This window comes from Saccostrea echinata, unplaced genomic scaffold (genome assembly GCF_033153115.1).
Source record: "Saccostrea echinata isolate AGI-Se365-2 ecotype Australia unplaced genomic scaffold, CSIRO_AGI_Sech_v1 ptg000025l, whole genome shotgun sequence".
NCBI lineage: Eukaryota > Metazoa > Mollusca > Bivalvia > Ostreida > Ostreidae > Saccostrea > Saccostrea echinata.
In genome coordinates this window covers 67,904-80,000 of record NW_026889774.1, presented here as the reverse complement: position 1 = coordinate 80,000, position 12,097 = coordinate 67,904, and the positions used below count along the sequence as shown (strand labels likewise).

The window sequence follows — 12,097 nt, the reverse complement described above, 5'->3', positions numbered from 1 at the left end:
ACCACATCAAATGTGGACTGCTTAGCTCACCTCTATAAAGTTCTTACTAAAGCTTGGTTATGTTGCAAGGATGGCACAAAGCTAGAATATGATGAAACTCTGCTTGATGAGTGCTGTGTTCTTCCAAGTAAGCTGCTAGTGCCTGCTATGAACCAGAGTTTCAGGCTTTACAGCTCTGGCTATACAGTTTTTGGACAGTCATTTCCTGTCAGCTTTGTTTGGGGCGAATTTCCAGAATATCTTTACAGTCAGAAGAAGTCAAAGTTGATGTATGTATCAGATGTATTGACTGAAAATCAACAACATCATGATATCATCAGGCAGATTCACCTTGGAGTGAATCTGTCTGAGAATGTCCGTCAGTGCTGCCGATGTGGAGGGTTTTCACTGCTTACAAGTGTAACCAAGTCATCCATTATGAAAGCTTGGGAAAAAAGATGGCAGAGACACTGTCTGTGTGCAGCTCACTGGAAGCTATTCACTGAGAAAGAATGACCCCCCCCCCAGTTTTTCATGAGATGCATTGTTATATATTCACAGTTCATGTTTGATTTTAAGCATTTAAGTAGAATCTCAGATTGTGAATAAATTTCAACAAAATATTAACTCGCTTTTGTAAATACACAGCAGAAGTAATTTTTTTATTGTTCACCACTAAAGCACAATAATTGGATTGGCTGCATCTATCAGTCAGTCAGTAAAACTCTTTCAGCAATGTTCAGGCCAGGGGTCTGCAATTTGATAATCAACTTTATGATCATCTTTAATTGAAGTAAAGAAATAATACATTAATTTTTAGCTCACCTCAACGAAGTCGAGATGAGTTAATGCTATACCCCTGGCATTGACTTAAGCCTCGACGTCTCTGTCACTTAGTGTTAGGAGCTAGTCCAGTTCCAAGTAACTATAACTCCATCCTGGGCCAACCTTGCATGGACGATGCATCTAGGGATGGACACTATCAAACTTGCTTCAGATGCTGGATCTGACCTACATTTTCCAGATGAGTGACAAGATTAAAAGTTTTTGGAGTAGGTCCATTTCCAGGTAACTATAACCATAACCCTACCGGGACCAAACTTGCAAGGATGATGCATCTAGGGATGGACAATGCCAGACTTGCTTCGAATGCTGGATCTGACCTACATTTTTCAGATGAGTGAATAAGTTAAAGTTTTTGAAGCAAGTCCATTCTTAAGTAACTATAAGCCCTACCTTTACCAAACTTCAATGGATAGTGCATCTGGAGATGGACTTTACATGTACCAGACTTGCTTTGCATGCTCGTTCTGACTTACATTTTTAGCTCACCTGAGCTGAAAGCTCAAGTGAGCTTTTCTGATCACATTTTGTCCGTAGTCCATCTGTCGTCTGTCCATCTGTAAACTTTTCACATTTTCGACTTCTTCTCCACTGGGCCAATTTCAACCAAACTTGCCACAAAGCGTCCTTGGGTGAAGGGGGTTTAAGTTTGTTCAAATGAAGGGCCACACCCTCTTCCAAGGGGAGATAATTAAGAATTGGGGAAAATTTGGTGTCATCTTTTAAAAATCTTCTTTTCAAGAACCATTGGGCCAGAAAAGTTGAAACTTATGTGAAGCCTTCATTACATAATGTAGATTCAAATTTTTTCAAATCATGACCCCCGGGGGTAGCGTGGGGCCACAATGAGTGGTCAAAGTTTTACGTAGAAATATATAGGAAAATTCTTTAAAAATCTTCTTCTCAAGAACAACAAAGCCACAATTAGTCATATTGATATGGAATCATCCTCAGGTAGTGTAGATTCAAGTTTGTTAAAATCATGACCCCCGGGGGTAGGGTGGGGCCACAATGGGGGATCCAAGTTTTACATAGGAATATATAGGAAAATTCTTTAAAAAATCTTCTTCTCAAGAAAAACAAAGCCACAATTAGTCATATTGATATGGAATCATCCTCAGGTAGTGTAGATTCAAGTTTGTTGAAATCATGACCCCCGGGGGAAAGGTAGGGCCTCAATGAGGATCAAAGTTTTATATAGGAATATATAGAAAAAATCTTTTCAAGAACAGGAAAGCCATGATTAGTCATACTGATATTGAAGCACCCCCAAGTATTGTAGATTCAAGTTTGTTCAAGGCATCCTCCAGTAGTAGGGTGGGGCCATAATGGGGGATCAAATTTTAACAAAAGAATATACTGTACAGGAAATGTCTTTAAAAATCTTCTTCTCAGGAACAATAAAGCCATGATTAGTCATATCGATATGGAAGCATCCTCAGGTAGTGTAATTCAAGTTTGTTCAAATCATGACACCTCCCTCCCCCCCCCCCCCCCAGGGTAGAGTGGCAGACATCTTTAAAATTCCATTTTCAAGAACAGCATCCTGGGGTAGTGTAGATTGTAAATTGTTCAAATCATGACCCCCGGGGTTAGGGCGGGGCCACAATAGGGAATCCAAGTTTTACATTGAAATATATAGGAAAAATCTTTAAAAATCTTCTTCTCAAGAACCAATGGGCCAGAAAAGCTGAAACTTATGTGAAAGCATCCTGGGGTAGTGTAGATTCTAAATTGTTCAAATCATGACCCCCGGGGGTAGGGTGGGGCCACAATAGGGAATCCAAGTTTTACATTGAAATATCTAGAAAATATCTTTAAAAATCTTCTTCTCAAGAACCACTGAGCCAGAAAAGCTGAAACTTATGTGGAAGCATCCTGGGGTAGTGTAGATTGTAAATTGTTCAAATCATGACCCCCGGGGGTAGGGCGGGGCCACAATAGAGAATCCAAGTTTTACATTGAAATATGAAGAAAATATCGTTAAAAATCTTCTCAAGAACCACTGGGCCAGAAAAGCTGAAACTTATATGGAAGCATCCTGGGGTAATGTAGATTGTAAATTGTTCAAATCATGACCCCTGGGGGTAGGGTGGGGCCACAATAGGGAATCCAAGTTTTACATTGAAATATATAGGAAAAATCTTCTCAAGAACAACTGGGCCAGAAAAGCTGAAACATATGTGGAAGCATCCTTGGGTAGTGTAGATTCTAAATTGTTCATATCATGACCCCCAGGGTAAGGCGGGGCCACAATAGGAAATCCAAGTTTTACATTGAAATATGTAGTAAAAATCTTTAAAAATCTACTTCTCAAGAACCACTGGGACAGAAAAGCTGGAACTTATGTGGAAGCATCCTGGGGTAGTGTAGATTCTAAATTATTCATATCATGACCACAGGGGGTAGGGCGGGGCCACAAATGGTATAACAACATAGGAAATCAGGTGAAGAACAGCAGGGCCAATTACTCAGGTGAGCGTTATGGCCCATGGGCCTCTTGTTTTAACTCCTTGCCTTGACTGCAAATGTGATTTATATTTCAAAATCCCTTTATTATCCTTCAGGTAAGTTACAATTAATGGAAGAGTCATTGCAACAGCTGCTGTTCAATGTGAGCGTGAATTTTGATCACGTATTACGGAGAAATAACTTCCATATCCACCTACAAAACTTTGCTTTTTCCATTTACATATTAAATTTTCTTTGATTTTCCCTTTGACTGTGACATCATAGTTGAGCAGTTGAGACATAGCTATAAAGCCAACTTTAAAACATTATTTGTCCTCTCCTGACTCAGGATGAAAAAAATGGGTCATTAGGTAGGTAAGGAATATTTTCCTCAGGATGTTTCGCATTTATCTATATCAGTCTTTCAATAAAAAAAAATCAGCAAAAGTATCTGTTCTTTGATGAGAACTTAGCTTTAAGTACTGTTATCAGAATATATTCTGTTTATCCTTCTTGGTGCTTATCTGCATCACTCTTAAAATTTACACTCATCAGTCAAACACGAGAGTTCTCTTTTTTTCAATCTTTCATATACCCAAACTAGGCGTTGCATAAAATAATCAATAACAATGAAAAAATTTGTTGAAAAATTCTTTGACATTATTACTGCATTGTTAATTTAGATTCGTATGAAAGAGAACAATCATATAAGAAAATGTGAATGAAAATATTCCATCCAGTCTGTTTTTCAAAAACTTTTTAAAAAATAAAAATACATGTATATTAGAAAATATGTTAATTTACACCTTATTTTCAATACCATAACGTAAAACAAAAATGGACTTCATTTTATTGAATGACATTGCATTGTAGTGCAGTGCAATAAAATGCAGTTAGATTCTTATTATGGTAAACAGTATAAATTCTCTTGCAAACAAGAACACCCACTCATCAGTCAAAAAGGAGTGTTCATTTCTTTTGGATCTTTTATGCATACTCAAACTAGTCATTCAATAAAAAAAAAACCCAGTAACATGTAACTTTGCAAAAGTCCTTCAACTTAATTACTGATTGTTAATTTTGATTCATATCAAAGAAAACAAATATTTAAGAATATGAGAATAAAAGAAATGCTATCTAGTCTGTTTTTGAAACCTTTTTCTTTCAAAGCATAAAATGAAAAAAAAAACGTGTGTGTATTCAATCAGTTTTTAAATTCAATTAAGAAAAAAAAATTGACGAAGTTAATTTTGATTGGACAATTTGGTAGGCATCACAATGTATCGCATTGTATTGCAGCAGAGTGCAGTATGGTACAATTCTACTTGTTTTTATACAAGCACAATTATTTTACTTGTCAATGTATTAGAAACATTCCCCACCATCCACCCTCCAAAGACAGCTTTTATATACAATTTGTCCTTGTGATTGAATGTTTATTTGGAAATTTGCATAATGTAAGTTTGTTTCAAAGTTCGATAACTCAAATTATGTCCCTTTGAACAACGTAGATAAAAACGATCATTGATTTCTCTTTTATATTATGTAAATGTTTAAGCAATGCTAACGAGTAACAGGCTTGTATACTATATATAAGACGTTAGAGAGATATTCACAAATGACCATGTGTTAAAGTCAGAGTAAATAACGGTTACGGGTAGTGTCGCGTGTAAAGGACTTAGTGTGAGCGTATCTCACTAAACAAGTACTGCTATGCAGTATTGAAAAGCGTCTTTGATTGTTCTACAGTCATCGGCGCTTTGTTTGAGGCTCAAAATATTCACTCATCAGTCAAACAGGAATTTTTTTTTCTCCACTGTTTTGCCTAATTATAAAAATTGATCAAGTATGTTTTAATTAGACAAAACATCAAGCATTACAATGCAATGTATTGTAGGACAGTTATATTTTTATTTAAAAGCAAAATTAATTAGCTTGCAATTAAAGATCTTCATTCGACATTCCAATTTTCCTCGGGATGTTTCGCATATATCCATATCAGTCTTTCAATAAAAAAAAAATCAGCAAAAGTAACTGTTCTTTGATGAGAACTTAGCTTTAAGTACTGTTATCAGAATATATTCTGTTTATCCTTCCTGGTGCTTATCTGCATCACTCTTAAAATTTACACTCATCAGTCAAACACGGGAGTTCTCTCTTTTTCAATCTTTCATATACCCAAACTAGGCGTTGCATAAAATAATCAATAACAATGAAAAAATTTGTCGAAATATCCTTCGACATTATTACTGCATTGTTAATTTAGATTCGTATGAAAAAGAACAATCATATAAGAGAATGTGAATGAAAATATTCCATCCAGTCTGTTTTTCAAAAACTTTTTAAAAAATAAAAATACATGTATATTAGAAAATATGTTAATTTACACCTTATTTTTCAATACCATAACGTAAAACAAAAATGGACTTCATTTTATTAAATGACACTGCGTTGTGGTGCAGTGCAATAAAATGCAGTTAAATTCTTATTATGGTAAACAGTATAAATTCTCTTGCAAACAAAAACATCCACTCATCAGTCAAAAAGGAGTGTTCATTTCTTTTGGATCTTTTACGCATACTCAAACTAGACATTTGATAAAGAAACCCCAGTAACACGTAACTTTGCAAAAGTCCTTCGACTTAATAACTGATTGTTAATTTTGATTCATATCAAAGAAAACAAATATTTAAGAATATGAGAATAAAAGAAGTGCTCTCTAGTCTGTTTTTGAAACCTTATTCTTACAAAGCATAAAATGAAAAAAAAACGTGTGTATATTCAATCAGTTTTTAAATTCAATAAAAAAAAATTGACGAAGTTAATTTTGATTGGACAATATGGCAGGCATCACAATGTATTCCATTGTATTGCAGCAGAGTGCAGTATGGTACAATTCTACTTGTTTTTATACAAGCACAATTATTTTACTTGTCAATGTATTAGAAACATTCCCTACCATCCACCCTTCAAAGACAGCTTTTATATACAATTTGTCCTTGTGATTGAATGTTTATTTGGAAATTTGCATAATGTAAGTTTTGTTTCAAAGTTCGATAACTCAAATTATGTCCCTTTGAACAACGCAGATAAAACGATCATTGATTTCTCTTTTATATTATGTAAATGTTTAAGCAATGCTAACGAGTAACAGGCTTGTATACTATATATAAGACGTTAGAGAGATATTCACAAATGACCATGTGTTAAAGTCAGAGTAAATAACGGTTACGGGTAATGTCGCGTGTAAAGGACTTAGTGTGAGCGTATCTCACTAAACAAGTACTGCTATGCAGTATTGAAAAGCGTCTTTGATTGTTCTACAGTCATCGGCGCTTTGTTTGAGGCTCAAAATATTCACTCATCAGTCAAACAGGAAATTTTTTTTTCTCCACTGTTTTGCCTAATTATAAAAATTGATCAAGTATGTTTTAATTAGACAACACATCAAGCATTACAATGCAATGTATTGTAGGACAGTTATATTTTTATTTAAAAGCAAAATTAATTAGCTTGCAATTAAAGATCTTCATTCGACATTCCAATTTTCCTCGGGATGTTTCGCATATATCCATATCAGTCTTTCAATAAAAAAAAAATCAGCAAAAGTAACTGTTCTTTGATGAGAACTTAGCTTTAAGTACTGTTATCAGAATATATTCTGTTTATCCTTCCTGGTGCTTATCTGCATCACTCTTAAAATTTACACTCATCAGTCAAACACGGGAGTTCTCTCTTTTTCAATCTTTCATATACCCAAACTAGGCGTTGCATAAAATAATCAATAACAATGAAAAAATTTGTCGAAATATCCTTCGACATTATTACTGCATTGTTAATTTAGATTCGTATGAAAAAGAACAATCATATAAGAAAATGTGAATGAAAATATTCCATCCAGTCTGTTTTTCAAAAACTTTTTAAAAAATAAAAATACATGTATATTAGAAAATATGTTAATTTACACCTTATTTTTCAATACCATAACGTAAAACAAAAATGGACTTCATTTTATTGAATGACACTGCGTTGTGGTGCAGTGCAATAAAATGCAGTTAAATTCTTATTATGGTAAACAGTATAAATTCTCTTGCAAACAAAAACATCCACTCATCAGTCAAAAAGGAGTGTTCATTTCTTTTGGATCTTTTACGCATACTCAAACTAGTCATTTGATAAAGAAACCCCAGTAACACGTAACTTTGCAAAAGTCCTTCGACTTAATAACTGATTGTTAATTTTGATTCATATCATAGAAAACAAATATTTAAGAATATGAGAATAAAAGAAGTGCTCTCTAGTCTGTTTTTGAAACCTTATTCTTACAAAGCATAAAATGAAAAAAAAAACGTGTGTGTATTCAATCAGTTTTTAAATTCAATAAAAAAAAATAGACGAAGTTAATTTTGATTGGACAATATGGTAGGCATCACAATGTATCGCATTGTATTGCAGCAGAGTGCAGTATGGTACAATTCTACTTGTTTTTATACAAGCACAATTATTTTACTTGTCAATGTATTAGAAACATTCCACACCATCCACCCTCCAAAGACAGCTTTTATATACAATTTGTCCTTGTGATTGAATGTTTATTTGGAAATTTGCATAATGTAAGTTTTGTTTCAAAGTTCGATAACTCAATTATGTCCCTTTGAACAACGTAGATAAAACGATCATTGATTTCTCTTTTATATTATGTAAATGTTTAAGCAATGCCAACGAGTAACAGGCTTGTATACTATATATAAGACGTTAGAGAGATATTCACAAATGACCATGTGTTAAAGTCAGAGTAAAGAACGGTTACGGGTAGTGTCGCGTGTAAAGAATTAGTGTGAGCGTATCTCACTAAACAAGTACTGCTATGCAGTGTTGAAAAGCGTCTTTGATTGTTCTACAGTCATCGGCGCTTTGTTTGAGGCTCAAAATATTCACTCATCAGTCAAACAGGAATTTTTTTTTCTCCACTGTTTTGCCTAATTATAAAAATTGATCAAGTATGTTTTAATTAAACAACACATCAAGCATTACAATGCAATGTATTGTAGGACAGTTATATTTTTATTTAAAAGCAAAATTAATTAGCTTGCAATTAAAGATCTTCATTCTACATTCCAATTTTCCTCGGGATGTTTCGCATATATCCATATCAGTCTTTCAATAAAAAAAAAATCAGCAAAAGTAACTGTTCTTTGATGAGAACTTAGCTTTAAGTACTGTTATCAGAATATATTCTGTTTATCCTTCTTGGTGCTTATCTGCATCACTCTTAAAATTTACACTCATCAGTCAAACACGGGAGTTCTCTCTTTTTCAATCTTTCATATACCCAAACTAGGCGTTGCATAAAATAATCAATAACAATGAAAAAATTTGTCGAAATATCCTTCGACATTATTACTGCATTGTTAATTTAGATTCGTATGAAAAAGAACAATCATATAAGAAAATGTGAATGAAAATATTCCATCCAGTCTGTTTTTCAAAAACTTTTTAAAAAATAAAAATACATGTATATTAGAAAATATGTTAATTTACACCTTATTTTTCAATACCATAACGTAAAACAAAAATGGACTTCATTTTATTGAATGACACTGCGTTGTGGTGCAGTGCAGTAAAATGCAGTTAAATTCTTATTATGGTAAACAGTATAAATTCTCTTGCAAACAAAAACATCCACTCATCAGTCAAAAAGGAGTGTTCATTTCCTTTGGATCTTTTACGCATACTCAAACTAGTCATTTGATAAAGAAACCCCAGTAACACGTAACTTTGCAAAAGTCCTTCGACTTAATAACTGATTGTTAATTTTGATTCATATCATAGAAAACAAATATTTAAGAATATGAGAATAAAAGAAGTGCTCTCTAGTCTGTTTTTGAAACCTTATTCTTACAAAGCATAAAATGAAAAAAAAAACGTGTGTGTATTCAATCAGTTTTTAAATTCAATGAAAAAAAATAGACGAAGTTAATTTTGATTGGACAATATGGCAGGCATCACAATGTATTCCATTGTATTGCAGCAGAGTGCAGTATGGTACAATTCTACTTGTTTTTATACAAGCACAATTATTTTACCTGTCAATGTATTAGAAAAATTCCCCACCATCCACCCTTCAAAGACAGCTTTTATATACAATTTGTCCTTGTGATTGAATGTTTATTTGGAAATTTGCATAATATAAGTTTTGTTTCAAAGTTCGATAACTCAAATTATGTCCCTTTGAACAACGTAGATAAAACGATCATTGATTTCTCTTTTATATTATGTAAATGTTTAAGCAATGCCAACGAGTAACAGGCTTGTATACTATATATAAGACGTTAGAGAGATATTCACAAATGACCATGTGTTAAAGTCAGAGTAAATAACGGTTACGGGTAATGTCGCGTGTAAAGGACTTAGTGTGAGCGTATCTCACTAAACAAGTACTGCTATGCAGTATTGAAAAGCGTCTTTGATTGTTCTACAGTCATCGGCGCTTTGTTTGAGGCTCAAAATATTCACTCATCAGTCAAACAGGAAATTTTTTTTTCTCCACTGTTTTGCCTAATTATAAAAATTGATCAAGTATGTTTTAATTAGACAACACATCAAGCATTACAATGCAATGTATTGTAGGACAGTTATATTTTTATTTAAAAGCAAAATTAATTAGCTTGCAATTAAAGATCTTCATTCGACATTCCAATTTTCCTCGGGATGTTTCGCATATATCCATATCAGTCTTTCAATAAAAAAAAAATCAGCAAAAGTAACTGTTCTTTGATGAGAACTTAGCTTTAAGTACTGTTATCAGAATATATTCTGTTTATCCTTCCTGGTGCTTATCTGCATCACTCTTAAAATTTACACTCATCAGTCAAACACGAGATTTCTCTCTTTTTCAATCTGTCATTATGGACAGAGTAATGAGCCCGGAAACATGGAGAATTATAACTCCACTTAGAGACTGTAGGGCATAGTATTTGTCAGTCAATATCTCCAAAATAAGGTCAGAAACCTAATGATATAACCGCTTTAAGATATGTGGGACATACTAAATTAGAAATACACAAAATATGAAAAAAATTGAATGACAAATATTTTTTTAGCTCAAGGTCCTTCTCCTCCTTAAATACTATGTATAAGATTCATCATAATTTAGTTCCTGATTATCTCTGCGATATAACGCTTCCACTTATACAACAAGAAACTCTCAAAATTATAACATACCCATGTGTAGACTGCAAACTTATAAATCAACATTTGTTCCAACTGTAGTTAATGAATGGAACTCATTATCACTAGAAACTAGAAACTCGAGCTATCTTTTTGTCTTTAAAAGAACGATTTCACAAAAAATAGCAGTAGCTCCACCTTATTTCAGTTTTGGAAAAAGGCGTAATAATGTACTGCACACCACACTTCGACATAACTGTGCATTAAATATTGATCTCTATAGGTGTAACATTATATCAAGTCCATTATGTTCATGTGGAAAAGTAGAAGACACGCATCATTATTTTTTCTCTTGTTCTAATTATACTAAGGCCAGGAAAGATTTTTTTGATAAGTTTTTGATATTTGATAATGTTCATATTGTTGACACCCATACTTTACTGTGGGGGGATACTTCATTAAGTGTTGCTGAAAATGAATATCTTTTTTCCATTGTGCATTCATATATTCAGCACTCTGGCAGATTTAAATAATTTATTGTAATTGTTTATGTATTGCATTTGTACATCACAAATTTTCTTGCAGTTTATAAATTCATGTTATGAGTTTATCAAATTTATTTCTAAAACTGTGTAACACATACTTTATAGACTTCTCATGTAGGGAGAGGGCGAAATAAGTTTTAAGAACTTGTGCCCAATCCCATTGTATATATATTGCAATAAAATATGTTCATTTCAATGTCTTCTTATACGGAATTATAGTAGGAATTTTTTTATCAATAAAGAAAAATATTTAAAACGTCAATTAAGTACCTGTACTGGGTGGTTTGTTGCTTAGCGGCGTTAAAGTATTGATAAACGACCATGGTTTTCATAAGATATTCAGTGGACGTTTAATATACGAGTTAAAGACATCTCGAGCGCTCCGTATATACACAATTCACGGGACAAAAAACGAAAGTGGATCAGATACGAAATAGTGTATGTGGAAGGAACTGGAATAAAATAAGGTAAGTCTTGGATATTGGAACTCGACGTTGCTCATTTCGTCCAAAATAGAAATCCGTGGACTAAGTGGTGCTTAGTGTAACCAGGTAACGTTACAAAAGCGTAGAAAATATAGACTATTGGATTTAAGGACCAATGGATAGATCTTTGAACATAGTTCCTAGATTCTAGTAACACTGAATTTTTTTTTTTTTAAAAAACTTTTTAAAAAAAAAATTGGCAAAGATCGCATAAATCAAACAATACTAAAGATTTGTTATGGAGAGCAGACTGGGCTATAACAGCTGATCGATCATGGCATACACCAAGTTTGCAACAACGATTTGACCCTATAAACGACTTGGGGTAGAACTTGTTTTAAATAAATGAGTAAGTACAGTACGAAAGATAGGAGAGAATTTAAGAAAAATAAACGGAGATTGTCTCGATAACTTCCCAAGAAAATAATTCTAAGCTGTCTGATAATTTGTTTTACCAGAGTTAACGAGGCCGAGTCTAATTAATTATTTCTACCCTAGATATTTTGATAAAGTTTCTTGAATGAATTTTTACTATTATATTAATTATTTTAAGATAAAAATATCAAATGTTTACCATCTAAGAGGGTCATCTTAAAAGTTGTCAAATTCTACTATTGGACCGTA

General features: G+C 33.1%; 1 protein-coding gene across 1 annotated transcript in view; it reads left to right on the top strand.

Moving 5' to 3' along the window:
* The window catches only part of LOC133191843 (mediator of RNA polymerase II transcription subunit 16-like), an 11,825-nt gene extending 11,219 nt beyond the window's left edge, over positions 1–606 (top strand). The window contains exon 8 of the mRNA XM_061327572.1: positions 1–606. This exon is cut by the window's left edge and continues 212 nt beyond it. Within this exon, the coding sequence (XP_061183556.1) occupies positions 1–495 (495 nt within the window). The 3' untranslated portion in view covers positions 496–606.
* The last annotated feature ends 11,491 nt before the right edge of the window (positions 607–12,097 follow it).